At 40.3% G+C, this 15,231-nt stretch overlaps 2 protein-coding genes across 6 annotated transcripts in view; one reads left to right on the top strand and one right to left on the bottom strand.

Annotated features, from left to right (window-relative positions):
- ZC3H12B (zinc finger CCCH-type containing 12B) overlaps positions 1-15,231 on the bottom strand; it is a 523,339-nt gene that overhangs the window by 126,652 nt on the left and 381,456 nt on the right. The gene's annotated exons all lie outside the window — the stretch shown is intronic.
- LOC101043286 (DNA repair protein RAD51 homolog 2-like) lies at positions 8,068-14,193 on the top strand. The gene is made up of 2 exons (XM_074391561.1): positions 8,068-8,191; positions 13,571-14,193. The coding sequence occupies exons 1-2, from the start codon at positions 8,068-8,070 to the stop codon at positions 14,191-14,193; spliced, it is 747 nt and encodes a 248-aa protein (XP_074247662.1).

Below are 15,231 nucleotides of genomic sequence, written 5' to 3'. Positions count from 1 at the left end.
ATTTCTCTCATTCTATGGGTTGCCGTTTCACTTTCTTAATCAGACCTTAAAATATAATAAATAAATTTATATAAAAAAAGAAAAGTTGCAGTTATTTTATTTTATTTTATTTTTTATTGCATTTTAGGTTTTGGGGTACATGTAATGAACATGCAAGATTGTTGCAAAGGTACACACATGGCAGTGTGGTTTGCTGCCTTCGGTCCCCTCACCTGTATCTGTCATTTCTCCCCATGCTATCTCTTCCCACCTCCCCAGCCCCCCGCCCCTCCCCCATTTCCCCCCAACGGACCCCAGTGTGTAGTGCTCCCCTCCCTGTGTCCATGTGTTCTCATTGTTCAACACCTGCCTATGAGTGAGAATATACGGTGTTTGATTTTCTGCTCTTGTGTCAGTTTGCTGAGAATGATGGTTTCCAGGTTCATCCATGTCCCTACAAAGGACACAAACTCATCGTTTTTGATGGCTGCGTAATATTCCATGGTGTATATGTACCACATTTTCCCTATCCAGTCTATCATCGTTGGGCATTTGGGTTGGTTCCAGGTCTTTGCTATTGTAAACAGTGCTGCAATGAACATTCGTGTGCATGTGTCCTTGTAGTAGAATGATTTATAATCCTTTGGATATATACTCAGTAATGGGATTGCTGGGTCAAATGGGATTTCTATTTTTAGGTCCCTGAGGAATCACCACACTGTCTTCCACAATGGTTGAATTAATTTACATTCCCACCAACAGTGTAAAAGTGTTCCTATTTCTCCACATCCTCTCCAGCATCTGTTGTTTCCCGATTTTTTAATGATCGCCATTCTAACTGGTGTGAGATGGTATCTCAATGTGGTTTTGATTTGCATTTCTCTGATGACCAGTGATGATGAGCATTTTTTCATATGTTTGTTGGCCTCCTGTATGTCTTCTTATGAAAAGTATCTGTTCATATCCTTTGCCCATTTTTGAATGGGCTTGTTTGTTTTTTTCTTGTAGATCTGCTTTAGTTATTTCTAAATTCTGGATATCAGCCCCTTGTCAGATGGGTAAGCTGCAAAAATTTTTTCCCATTCTGTTGGTTGCCGACTCACTCTACTGACTGTTTCTTTTGCCGTGCAGAAGCTGTGAAGTTTGATTAGGTCCCATTTGTCTATTTTGGCTTTTGTTGCCATTGCTTTTGGCGTTTTGGTCATGAAGTCCTTGCCTACACCTATGTCCTGAATGGTTTTGCCTAGATTTTCTTCTAAGGTTTTTATGGTATTAGGTCTGATGTTTAAGTCTTTAATCCATCTGGAGTTAATTTTGGTGTAAGGTGTCAGGAAGGGGTCCTGATTCTGCTTTCTGCACATGGCTAGCCAGTTTTCCCAACACCATTTATTAAACAGGGAGTCTTTTCCCCAATGCTTGTTTTTGTCAGGTTTGTCGAAGATCAGATGGTTGTGGGTATGTTGTATTTCCTGTGAGGCCTCTGTTCTGTTCGATTGGTCTATATCTCTGTTTTGGTACCAGTACCATGCTGTTTTGATTACTGTAGCCTTGTAGTATAGTTTGAAGTCCGGTAGTGTGATGCCTCCTGCTTTGTTCTTTTTGCTTAGAATTGGCTTGGCTATGCGGGCTCTCTTTTGGTTCCATATGAAGTTTAAGGTGTTTTTTTCCAGTTCTGTGAAGAAGGTCATTGGTAGCTTGATGGGAATAGCGTTGAATCTGTAAATTACTTTGGGCAGTATGGCCATTTTCACGATGTTGATTCTTCCTAACCATGAACATGGAATGTTTCTCCATCTATTTGTATCCTCTCTTTTTTCGTTGAGCAATGGCTTGCAGTTCTCCTTGAAGAGGTCCTTTACGTTCCTTGTTAGTTGTATTCCTAGGTACTTTATTCTCTTTGTAGCATTTGTGAATGGCGGTTCGTTTGGCTCTCTTGAAGTCTATTACTGGTGTACAGGAATGCTTGTGATTTTTGCACGTTGATTTTGTATCCTGAGACTTTGCTGAAGTTGTTTATCAGTTTCAGGAGATTTTGGGCTGAGATGATGGGGTCTTCCAGATATATAATCATGTCATCTGCAAATAGAGACAATTTGATTCCCTCCTTTCCAATTTGGATACCCTTTATTTCTTTTTCTTGTCTGATTGCTCTGGCTAGAACTTCCAGTACTATATTGAATAGGAGTGGTGAGAGAGGGCATCCTTGTCTAGTGCCAGATTTCAAAGGGAATGCTTCTAGTTTTTGCCCATTCAGTATAATATTGGCTTTTGGTTTGTCGTAAATAGTTTTTATTGTTTTGAGATACGTTCAGTCAATACCTAGTTTATTGAGGGTTTTTAGCATAAAGGGTTGTTGAATTTTGTCAAAAGCCTTCGCTGCATCAATCGAGATAATCATGTGGTTTTTGTCTTTGTTTCTGTTTATGTGGTGAATTACGTTTATGGACTTGCATATGTTGAACCAGCCTTGCATCCCTGGGATGAATCCTACTTGATCACGGTGGATGAGCTTTTTGATATGCTGTTGCAATCGGTTTGCCAGTATTTTATTGAAGATTTTTGCATCTATGTTCATCATGGGTATTGGCCTGAAATTTTCTTTTCTTGTTGAGTCTCTGCCGGGTTTTGGTATCAGGATGATGTTTGTCTCGTAACATGATTTGGGAAGGATTCCCTCTTTTGGGATCGTCTGGAATAGTTTCAGAAGGAATGGTATCAGCTCCTCTTTGTATGTCTGGTAGAATTCGGCTGTGAACCCATCTGGACCTGGGCTTTTTTTTGGGTGGTAGGCTCTTTATTGCTGCCTCGACTTCAGACCATGTTATTGATCTATTCAGGGTTTCGGCTTCTTCCAGGTTTAGGCTTGGGAGGATGCAGGTGTCCAGGAATTTATCCATTTCTTCCAGGTTTACTAGTTTATGTGCATAGAGTTGTTTGTAATAATCTCTGATGATGGTTTGGATTTCTGTGGAATCTGTGGTGATATCCCCTTTATCGTTTTTTATTGCATCAATTTGGTTATTCTCTCTTTTCTTTTTTATTAATCTGGCTAGTGGTCTGTCTATTTTGTTGATCTTTTCGAAAAACCAGCTCCTGGATTTATTGATTTTTTGAAGAGTTTTTTGTGTCTTTATTTCCTTCAGTTCTGCTCTGATCTTAGTTATTTCCTGTGTTCTGCTAGGTTTTGAGTTTTTTGATCTTGCTCCTCTAGCTCTTTCAATTTTGATGATAGGGTGTCAATTTTAGATCTCGCCTTTCTTCTCATGTGGGCACTCATTGCTGTATATTTTCCTCTAGAGACTGCTTTAAATGTGTCCCAGAGATTCTGGTATGTTGTGTCTCCGTTCTCATTGGTTTCGAAGCACATCTTTATTTCTGCCTTCATTTCATTGTTTATCCAGTCAACATTCAAGAGCAAGTTGTTCAGTTTCCATGAAGCTGTGCGGTTCTGAGTTAGTTTCTGCATTCTGAGTTCTAACTCGATTGCACTGTGGTCTGAGAGACTGCTTGTTATGATTTCTGTTCTTTTGCATTTGCTGAGGAGTGATTTATTGCGAATTATGTGGTCAATTTTAGAGTAGGTGTGATGTGGTGCTGAGAAGCATGTATATTCTGTGGATTTGGGGTGGAGAGTTCTGTAAATGTCTATTAGGTTTGCTTGTTCCAGGTCTGTATTCAGGTCCTGGATATCCTTGTTGATTTTCTGTCTGGATGATCTGTCTAATACTGACAATGGGGTGTTAGAGTCTCCCATTATTATTGTGTGGGAGTCTAAGTCTCTTTGTAAGTCATTAAGAACTTGCCTTATGTATCTGGGTGCTCCTGTATTGGGTGCGTATATATTTAGGATCGTTAGCTCTTCTTGTTGCAGTGATCCTTTTACCATTATGTAATGTCCTTCTTTGTCTCTTTTGATCTTTGTGGCTTTAAAGTCTATTTTATCAGAGATGAGAATTGCAACTCCTGCCTTTTTTTGCTCTCCATTTGCTTGGTAGATCTTCCTCCATCCCTTTATTTTGAGCCTTTGTGTATCCTTGCATGTAAGATGGGTTTCCTGGATACAGCACACTGATGGGTTTTGGCTTTTTATCCAATTTGCCAGTCTGTGTCTTTTGATTGGGGCATTTAGTCCATTGACATTTAGGGATAGTATTGTTATGTGTGATTTTGATACTGTCATTTTGATGCTATCTGGCTGTTTTGTTGGTTAGTTGATGCAGATTCTTGATTGTGTTGATGCTCTTTTACCATTTGGTGTGTTTTTGGAGTGGCTGGTACTGGTTGTTCCTTTATATGTGTAGAGCCTCTTTCAAGAGTTCTTGTAGAGCAGGTTTGGTGGTGATGAAATCTCTGAGTGCTTGCTTGTTCACAAAGGATTTTATTTTTCCTTCACTTATGAAGCTTAGTTTGGCTGGATAGGAGATTCTGGGTTGAAAGTTCTTTTCTTTAAGGATGTTGAATATTGGCCCCCAATCTCTTCTGGCTTGTAGGGTTTCTGCTGAGAGATCTGCTGTGAGTCTAATGGGCTTCCCTTTGTGGGTAACCCGACCTTTCTCTCGGGCTGCCCTTAGCATTTTCTCTTTCATTTCAACCCTGGTGAATCTGACGATTATGTGCCTTGGGGTTGCTCTTCTTGAGCAATATCTTTGTGGTGTTCTCTGTATTTCCTGGATTGGAGTATTGGTCTGCCTTGCTAGGTTGGGGAAGTTTTCCTGGATAATATCCTGAAGAGTATTTTCCAGCTTGGATTCATTCTCTTCATCACATTCAGGTACACCTATCAGACGTAGATTAGGTCTTTTCACATAGTCCCACATTTCTTGAACATTTTGTTCATTCCTTTTTGCGCTTTTTTCTCTGTTCTTGCCTTCTCTTTTTATTTCATTGAGTTGATCTTCGACCTCTGATATCGTTTCTTCTGCTTGGTCAATTCGGCTGTTGAAGCTTGTGCATGCTTCACGAAGTTCTCGCGTTGCGTTTTTCAGCTCCATCAATTCACTTATACTCCTCTTTATGCTGTCCATTCTCGTCAGCAGTTCGTCCAATCTTTTTTCAAGGTTCCTCTTTTCTTTGAGTTCGGTTAGAACATGTTCTTTTAGCTCACTGTAGTTTCTTACTACCCACCTTCTGAAGTCTGATTCTGTCATTTCATCACCCTCCTTCTCCATCCAGTCTGGTTCCCTTGCTGGTGAGGAGTTGTGATCCCTTTTAGGAGGAGAGGTGTTCTGGTTTCGGGAGTTTTCATCCTTTTTGCGCTGGTTTCTTCCCATTTTTGTGGGTTTATCCACCTGTTGTCTGTCTCTGTCCCAGGGAGTTGGAGCTTTATGAGTTTCTGTTGCACTACTGCCTTTTTTGATTTTTCTTTCAGGTCTGACCCACCCAGCTAGCAGCACGCTTAGCCACTGCCTGCCCGCAGGGGCTTTGCTGAGCTGCTGTGGGCCCCGCCCAGCTGCCCTGAGCTTTTCCCTGTAGTCGTTTTTATATGGGCATAGTTAGAACTGTCTCGGCAACAGTGGCCCCGCCTCTGTTATGGAGGACTCTCTCTGTTGTGGCAGGTTGCCTCGGCAACGGCAGGTTGCCTAGGCAATGGCAGCCTGCCTCCATAGCGGTGGAGAGTCTCAGTAATGACAGAAGCCCCTCCCCCACCGAGCCGGACAGTCCCCGTTCAGCTGTGCTTGGTTTGAAGGGCTCAACCCAGAGGGTTTCCAATTACTGTTTTTGTTTTCCTTGTTGTTGGGGGTGGAGGGGTGGGAACAACCGAGCCTGATCACCTGGCTCCCTGACTCAGAGTCTTTTCTTTTAAGTTGAACGACCCCGTGTTCCGGTCGCTTGTTGAAAAGGCGCTGGTATCTCCCGTGCTGCGACTCACGGAGTCGGCTCGAACTGCGGCGCCAGATCCTGGTGGATTTTTTGCCTAGGAATCTCCTAGCCTGACTCGCTATTTCAGATGAATGGGCAATTCTGCCATCTCAGGGCTCTGCTCGCCAGCTAAGAGGGCTCCCAGACCAGTGGCTTTTGTCCGGAGAACCACAGCAACAGGGAGTGGTCACAGCAGCCGTGCGGGCGGAATCAGCCCCGCGGGGGCCAAAACAGCCACACCGGCTGGGACTGCGACACTGGCGACCCCTCTGCCTGGGTATCTCCTGGTCTGTGGGCAATAAGAGTTCATCTGGAAATGCGGCATCCACTCACCCTCTGCACTTTCACTGGGAGCTGAAGTCCTGAGCTGTTCTTAGGCGGCCATCTTCCCAGCATTCCCCCTGCAGTTATTTTTTATTGATTCGTCTTTGAGTCTTTCTATTTAAGAAAGGAGGAGTTTACGTGCCACAGTTATAGTGTTATAATATTTTCAATTTTTCTGTGTGCTTATTATTACCAGTGAGTGTTGTCATGATTTCTTATTGCCCATTAACATCCTTTCATTCTGATTGAAGTAATTCCTTTAGCATTTTATGTAATGTTAAGTCTGGTATTGATAAAATCCCTCAGCTTTTGTCTGGGAAAATCTTTATTTTCTCATCATTTTTGAAGAATAATTTTGATTTGTTAACAGTTTTTTCCCCAAAGCCCTTTACACATGTCATGTCACTCTTTTGTTGCTTGTAAGGTGTCCACTGAAAAGCCTGGGGCCAGATTTACTGAAGCTCCACTGTATATTCTTTCTTTTCTCTTGATACTTTTAGAATTCTTTCTTTAGAATTGACCTTTAGGAGTTTGATTAAGTGCTTTGGGGTAGTCTTCTTTGGGTTAAATCTGCTTGGGATTCTATTCTTGTATTTAGATATTGGTATTTTTCTCCAGACTTGGTAAGTTCTGTGTTATTATTCTCTTGAATAATCTCTCTACTCTTATCTCTTTCTCTACCTCCTCTTTAAGGAAAATAACTCAGATTTGCTCTTTTGAGGTCGTTTTCTAGCTATTCTAAGTGTGCTTCATTGTTTTTCATTCCTTTTTGTCTCTTCTGACTGTGCGTTTTCAAACAGCCTGCCTTCAAGCCCACTAATTTCTTCTGCTGCTTGATCAATTCTGCTATTAAAAGATTTTGATGCATTCTTCAGTATGCCAATTGCATTTTTCAGCTCCAGAATTTCTACTTAATTCTTTTTTCTTTTTGAGATTGAGTCTTCGCTCTGTTGCCCAGGTTGGACTGCAGTGATGTGATCTCAGCTCACTGCAACCTCTGACTCGCAGGTTCAAGCAATTCTCTGTCTCAGCCTCCAAAGTAGCTGGGACTACAGGTGTACACCACCATGCCTGGCTAATTTTTGTATTTTTAGTAGAGACAAGGTTTCACCATATTGGTCAGGCTGATCTGAAACTCCTTACTTCAGGTGATCCACGCACCTTGGCCTCCAAAGTGCTGGGATTACAAGTATGAGCCACCACGCCTGGCCGATTCTTTATAATTATTTCAGTCTTTTAATTAAATTTATCTGATAGAATTTTGAATTCCTTTTCTGTGATATCTTGAACTTCTTCGTTTCCTCAAAACAGCTATCTTGAACTCTCTATCTGAAAGGTCACATATCTCTGTTTCTCGGGGATTGGCTCCTGGTGCCTTTTTTAGTTTGCTGAAGTCATGTTTTCCTATATGGTCTTGATGATTTCAGATATTCTTTGGTGTCTGGGCATTGAAAAGTTATGTATTTATTGTAGTCTTCACAATCTGGGTTTGTACTCAATTCATCTTGAGAAACCTTTCTGGGTATATGAAAGGACTTGGGTGTTGTGATCTTACCTGTATCTGCATTAGAGGGCAACACAAGCCCAGTGACACTTTCTTGCAAACTCATAGAGGTACCACTTTGGTGGTCTTGGATAAAATCTGGAAGAATACTCTGTATTAAGGCAGAAACACTTGTTTTCTCCCCTTACTTTTCCCAAACAAACAGAATATCTCTCTTTGCTGAGCTGCCTGAAACTAGGTGTGGGGTGACTTAAGCCGCCCTGTGAGTGCCACCACTGGATATGTGCTGGGTCATAGCTGAGGCCAGTACAAGACTGGGTTTCACCCAAGGGCCATTGTAACCACTATCTGACTACCACCTGTTTTCACCCAAGGCCCTAGGGTACTACAATCAGCAGGTCATGAAGCCAGCCAGGGTTGCACCTTACCCTTCAGGGCAGCAAGTTTTCCCCAGGGCAGGTCCAGAAATTCTGTTCACGTACCAAAAACTGGAGTCAAAAACCTTAGAAATCTACCTGTGCTATTGTACTGTGGCTGAGTTGGTGCTCAAACAATGAGATTCTGTCCATACAAGCTCCACAGGAAGCATAGCCTCAGCTTGTATCCACCACCACCACAACAGGCTCACTGGAAATATTTTCAAGCTACCACTGATGTTCACTTAATGCCCAATGGATCTTTAGCATGTAGTGAATGCTGGCAGGCCTGAGACTCACCGTTTAGGGAAGTGGGCTCCCTTTTGGCTCAATGCATGTACAGAAATTCTGTCTAAGAGCTGAGGTCTGGAATCAGAGACCCCAAGAGCCCACTTGGTACTCTGCTCTCCTGTGGCCAAGCTAGTACTTAAGGTACAAGAAAGTCCCCTTTACTTTTACCTCTGCTTTTCTCAAGTAGAAGGGGTCTCTTACTGTAGCTACTACAGCTGGAAATGTGCTGGATCTCACCTGAAGCCAGCATGTCTCAGTCTCACCCAAGGCCTATGGCATACTACCTGGGCATTGCTGTGGGTTATTCAGGGGCCAATGTGTCTTTAGGCAGCAGGTGATGGGTCCTACCTGGAGTGGGTTCTTTCCTTCAAGGTAGTGGGTTCCCCCCGGCTCAGTGTGTGTCTGTAAATGTCATCCAGGAGCTAAGGCCTACAATGGGGGACTCAAAATTTTGATCAGCACTCCATCATACTGTGGCTGAGCTGGTATTCAAGGTGCAAGAAAAAAATCATTTTTACTCTTCCCTCTCATCTCCACAAGTGGAAGGAAGGTGTCTCTTTTGGTACCATGAGCTGTGCTGCCAAGGGTTGGAGGTGATGTGGCACACGCTCCCTTAGCCACTGTGGCTGGTGTCTTAGTAGGTCGATGTTCACTGGCTCTTTGCCCAGCATAGATGTGCACTGGCTCTTCGCCCAGCATAGCACTAGGACTCAGCTAGGAGTTGTAGTCCCTGTGACTTACACTGCCTTTAAAGTTTATTTAGAACCCTGAAGCACTTTAGTTTGCAGTGAACTCAAATTCCAACTGCTGGGAATGGGTAAGTCCCATGGGGCTACAGCTAGTCTGAATGCTTCCTTCATTGGTAGGCATCAGCTGAGTTCCATCCTGTTTTGCCTTTTGCTGTGACAGGGCAGCAAAACTCAAGTTTCACTGTGGAACTTGAGTTCAATGCAAGGTTTTACACATGTTGTCCCCTCCCTTTCCCAAGAGCACAGATTCTTTTCTTATACCACATATCTACTGCTAGAGAATAGTGGAGAGGGTGTGACATTAGAGATTAAAGACTGTCTTTCCTACCCACTACAGTACCTGATATGGTTTGGCTGTGTCTCCACTCCAATATCTTGAACTGTAATTCCCATAAACCTCATGTGTTATGGGAAGGAGGTAATTGGATCACGGGGGCACTTACTCTCATGCTTTTCTCATGATAGTGAGTTTTCATGAGATCTGTTGGTTTTATGAGGGGCTTTTCCCCCTTTTGCTGGGCACGTCTCCTTGCTGCTTCCTTGTGAAAAAAGGATGTGATTGCTTGCATCATGATTGTAAGTTTCCTGTGGCCTCCCCAGCTCTGCAGAACTATGAGTCAATTAAACCTCTTTTCTTTCTAAATTATCCAGTCTCCAGCAGTTCTTTATAGCAGTATGAGAACGGACTAATACAGTGTCTATTTCAGTGATGGGAATTTAAAACCGAGGACTATGAATGCCCATCTGATTTTTTCTTCTTATGAAGGTGCTATTTTTGTTTAGATAGTTATTAAATTTGGTGCTCCTGTGGGAGGAATGCTCAGTGGAACTTTCTATTTGGCCATTTTACTCCATCGCTAATCAATTAATGCTTTGTAGTTTACAAAATGGTTTTACATATGCTATCTCTTTCAATCCTAATAATGATACTACAAAGTGAATGGCATAATTCCTGTTGCATAGACGAAGAAACAGACTCAGAGGCATTATTCTTTTCTCCTTTTTCTCTATTTAGACAATCTACAAGGCCCACCATAGGAACTATATTCTTCACAAGAAAAACATGGACTGATTAACATCCAGCTTGAATTCAGTTCACCCTTCTCTGAATTCCTATTGTAATTATATTCAGTTTTATGTATTCTACTGCTAAAGTGATATTTTTTCTTTTTCAATCTTTTTCTGTTGTATTGTAATTTAGTAATGTAAAAAGACAAGCATAAATTTCACAATTAATGAATTTGAATTTTGACTGACTTTGCTGTGTATTTGTTGTGTGATTTTATACAGATTATCTAGCTGTACAAACTTCAGTTTCCTTACCTGTGAAATGAGGATAACAATCCTTACCTCACAATCTCATTTGGTTTTTCAAATAAGAAAATTGATATAAAGTTTTCTTCCCTCCCTCCCTCCCTCCCTCCCTTCCTTTCTTCCTTCCTTCCCTCCTTCTTTCCTTCCTTCCTTCCTTCCTTCTTTCCTTCCTTCCTTCCCCCTTCCTCTCCCCTTTCCTATCTTCTTCCCTCCTTTCCATCCTTAAAATATGTCTGCAATCAGGCTGAAAGCCCTATGATGTCAGTGCACATATCTTAAACCTCTGTTGCTTTCCCAACAGAGTTGGATTCATAATATTTGATACCTACATTTACTTGAAATGGAAAGATTTGGAATGCATACTTTTGGAGTACTACGCTTCTACAAACAGTCTCATCATCTAAGCTTACCTTCCAGAGCCTTTGAATCTAATATGCTCAAATCTCTTAATACTTTTGCTGGATCTAATTAAAAACTTCAGCATGCTAATAAGAAAGTTAATGGCTTTTATTTTACAAATCATTTATTTGTCAAAAAGTGAAATGTCATTTTGATTTAAATGAATAGGTTTCTCCAGAGACTACACATTTTCTAAAATCATTATTAATAACAACTTTATACACAAACTCTCCATTGGTGGCTTTTGTTGTTGCTATGACACCAATAGCAAGCAGTCACTACCCTCATTGGCAGAGATAACTAACTCACTTTAAACTCCTTAAAGTTTTCAATTACTTTTGGTTGGAGGTTAGTGGAAGAAGTGTGAGGTACACTTTCTTCAGCAGTCTCTAAAAAGTCTATACTAACACAAGGACTGTGATAGACAATCCCTAGAAAAATTAACATCTTCTTACATCCCATTCTTTATTCTTTCTTTTTCTGTTGTATGCCTGAGGGTTATACCTCTAAATATTATATTTAAATAGCCACTTTAGTCAAATGATACTAAAGTGCTTTACAAATACTGTTCCTTTAATCTTTCATAATGTCTAGTGCTCTGAAAGATACATTTGTATTTTGTTTGTATATTTACTTTCATCTTGTTCAGAGCTTCAGTCTCAAGTCTAAAGAATTTTTTAAAAGAATATAAAGCATTGTCCTTATTCTTAAGTATTCTTACCTGTTCATACTTTTAACATCCATAAAACACAGTGACTCTTCCATTTTTAATTTATTTTCCAGATGAGTTATACTTATTCTAAGTCTGGATAAAATCATCTCCAGCTTGAGGTAGTGGGAAAGAAACTGGGCTTAGAAATAGACTGCAGCTGTATTTCTGAATCCATCATGTACTGGCTATGTGACTTTGTGCAAACCTTAAACATCCCTGAGACTCAATTACTTAATTTACTATGTAAAGATAAATAATAAAATATTGTCCTTTTAAAATTTATTTTATTTTATTTCATTTTTTGGCTCTTTCACCAGGCTGGAGTACAGTGGTGGGATCTTGGCTCACTGCAACCTCCGTATCCTGGGTTCAAGCAATTGTCCTGCCTTAGCCTCCCAGGTAGCTGGGATTACAGGCACACACCACCATGCCTAGCTGATTTTTTTGTGTTTTTATTAGAGACAGGGATTCACCATGTTGGCCAGGATGGTCTCGATCTCTTGCCCTCATGATCCACCCAGCTCAGCCTTCCAAAGTGCTGGGATTACAGGCGTGAGCCACCTTGCCTGGCCAAAATATTGTCATTATTAGGAGACTCAAATGAGATGCTGGATCTTTAAAATACTTTGAGAATGTAAATGATTATGCTAATTCTACCCCAATAAAGCTATTAATCTAAATGAATGTTTATTATAATTCACAACACAGAAATAATTTGCACATTTTTTTCTTTTTCCTTTTGAGGTATAAAATAGCATCCTAAAACTTATATGCATATGATTTAAATCTTTCTATTAAAATTAAGAATAGGATATTAGAATATCAATGTTGGAATAGGCCTTAGGGATAATTCAGTACATCCCACATTACTGTATAAAGGAGGACTTTGAGGTCAAGAGGAAAAAGAAACTTTTTTAGGTTATACAATTAGGCAGTAGCAAAATCAGAATTAGAACTCTGGTTCCCTTTCTTCCCACTCAGGACCTTTCCTATTCTACTACAATATCTTACCTAAATGGTTCTGTTGGGCTTTGCTATAAAACTATAAAACTCATCTGCAACTTTTCATTCACTGCTTTGAACCAAGATTTTAATATGAACTATTAAGCAGACTTCTCCTTGGTGGGGATTGCTTTTCACAAAGAGAATGACCTACAAGGCAATCCTTCCACACATTTTACCTTACTGCCACTCGATTGTAAACTATTGCATGGCTACTGAAGCAATAGGTAGCACAATAAGAAAATGTGACCCAAGGCTAGCAGTCATGCTATTTTTCCTCAGGGATATACAGATATTGGTCTTGCTAGGAGCAACAAATAGAAAATAAGTTAATGATTAGCATATGGTAAATATTCCTTTAGTGTTTATTTTATTCCTTTTATCCTCACATTATGATGAAATCTTACTGTTGACATAGTACTTTTTTTTTAAATTTCAAGTTATTTTCCCAACAGGTATATGAGGTAAGGATTATTTTCATATTACAGATGAGAAAACTGAGGCTCTGAGAGAGTAAATTAATAGCTAAACTTTACACAGAAAAAAAGAGAGCTGAGATTACAACCTAGATTCTCTGACCTCAAATGAAGGGATCCTTCCTCTGTACCATAATGGCCTATGATTTTGACATACTTAATGAATTCTGAAAACGATTACTAAAGATGTGACTAAGAGTTAAGAAATACCATTTGGAAAAAGTTCTAAAGATTGTAACTAAACAAAAATAGACTTATATCTCAACCTTTCTTTGAAACTATCTAAATACTTTTTCCTCTTCTTCTTTTTCTTTTATACCAATGAGGTTTCACTATGTTGCCCAGGCTGGTCTCAAACTCTGAGCTCAAGTGATCCTCTTTCTTTGGCCTCCCAAAATGCTGAGATGGCAGACATGAACCACCATGCCCAGATAGCCACCGTGCTTGGCTAACTACCTAAATATTCCTAAATTATAAGAAGAGGATTGGCTTTCCAAGGAGAAACTGTGTAATGAGTGGGGAAACTTAAAATTTGGATGCTGCAGACCCGGCTTATGGGATAAAAGCACAGAGGTCTGCTGATTTCTCACCAGCATTCTTATCTACTACCCTTTCTGCTTTGGATGAAGCCCTGCATGGTGGTGGGGCTTCTGGATCCCTCACAGAGATTACAGGTCCACCAGGTTGTGGAAAAACTCAGTTTTGTATAATGATGAGCATTTTAGCTACATTATCCACCAATATGGAAGGATTAAAAGGAGCTGTGGTGTACATTGACACAGAGTCAGCATTTAGTGCTGAAAGACTGGTTGAGATAGCAGAATCCCGTTTTCTCAGCGATTTTAACACTGAAGAAAAACTACTTTTGACTAGTTGTAAAGTTCATCTTTATCGGGAGCTCACCTGTGATGAAGTTTTACAAAAGATTGAATCTTTGGAAGAAGAAATTATCTCAAAAGGAATTAAACTTGTGACTATTGACTCTCTTGCTTCTGTGGTCAATAAGGAGTTTGATACACAACTTCCAGGCAATCTCAACAAATTCTTGGCAAGAGAAGCGTCTTCCTTGAAGTATTTGGCTGAGGAGTTTTCAATCCCAGCTGTACAGGAAGTGTGGTGCCAGCATCTGCTCAACTTCTGCGGAGGTTTCAGAGGAGCTTTTACTTAAAGTGGACAGGCAAGCAGGAGCAGGCCCATCACATGACAAGAGCAAGAGAAAGAGTAGAAGGTGAAGTCCTCAACATTTTTGAACCATCAGATCTCTTGAGAACTCACTCACTAGCGTGAACACAGCACCAAGCCATGAGGGATCTGCCCCTGTGACCCAAACACCTTGCACTAGGCCCCATTTCCCACATTGGGGATTAATATTCAACAGGAGATTTGGGTGGAAGAATATTCAAACTATATCAAAGGTGATGATAAAGAGTAGTGTCAATGAAAATGGTCAGGAATGATTGAATTTTGCATATATTTTTGAGATTGAGACAACAGGATTTCCTGACGATTTGAATATGTTGTGTGACACAAAAAGGAGCCTATGTTTTTGGCTCAGGAACTGAATGGATGGGACTTTATCAACTGACAAGAGGAACACTGTGGACAGAGCGGATTTTAGGGGGATGATCAGGAGTTCAGTCCTATATATATTGAGTTTGAGATGTCTGTTAGGCATTCTTGCAGGGATAATGACATCTACACAAAGGATGGTTGTGATACTTAAATATGATGAATGTAAATCACTGAACACAGTATCTGACATAATTATCTCTGTGAGATCAGAGAATATATTGCTATATAAAACAATAATAAAAGATTGCAAAAGGGAGATATTTAGGGAAAAAGAGCTCACATAATATGATAGAAGAAAATTTTAAAATGATGGATGGAAAGATAAGGTTGAAGAAATCTCCCAGAATATAAAAGCCAAAGAGATGTAAAAATATTACAGAAATATTAAAAACAATAGAAAATCTAGTCAGGAGGCCCACCTCCTTTCTAAAAAGACTTTCAAAGAGACAGATCAAAGAAAATGGAAGGGAAATAATTATCAGTGAAACACTGTAAGAAATATTTCCAGAACTGAACGCCGTCTATTTCTAAATTGAAAGTGCTCAGCACCACTAATGAGGGGGATAAAAGACCTATTGTGAGGACATTTCAGAGTGCCAGAGGGTAAAAACAAGTCACAAGGAAAGGAATAGGG

This window comes from Saimiri boliviensis, chromosome X (genome assembly GCF_048565385.1).
Source record: "Saimiri boliviensis isolate mSaiBol1 chromosome X, mSaiBol1.pri, whole genome shotgun sequence".
NCBI classification, from domain to species: Eukaryota; Metazoa; Chordata; class Mammalia; order Primates; family Cebidae; genus Saimiri; species Saimiri boliviensis.
This window is presented reverse-complemented; position numbering and strand designations above follow the sequence as displayed.

Bases quoted from the DNA above. Each gene is read 5' to 3' on its own strand.
- LOC101043286 (XM_074391561.1), top strand. From the start codon at position 8,068: ATGAAGCCAGCCAGGGTTGCACCTTACCCTTCAGGGCAGCAAGTTTTC. The intron at 8,192-13,570 runs GTACTGTGGCTG...TGGATGCTGCAG, and splicing joins AGAAATCTACCTGTGCTATT to ACCCGGCTTATGGGATAAAA.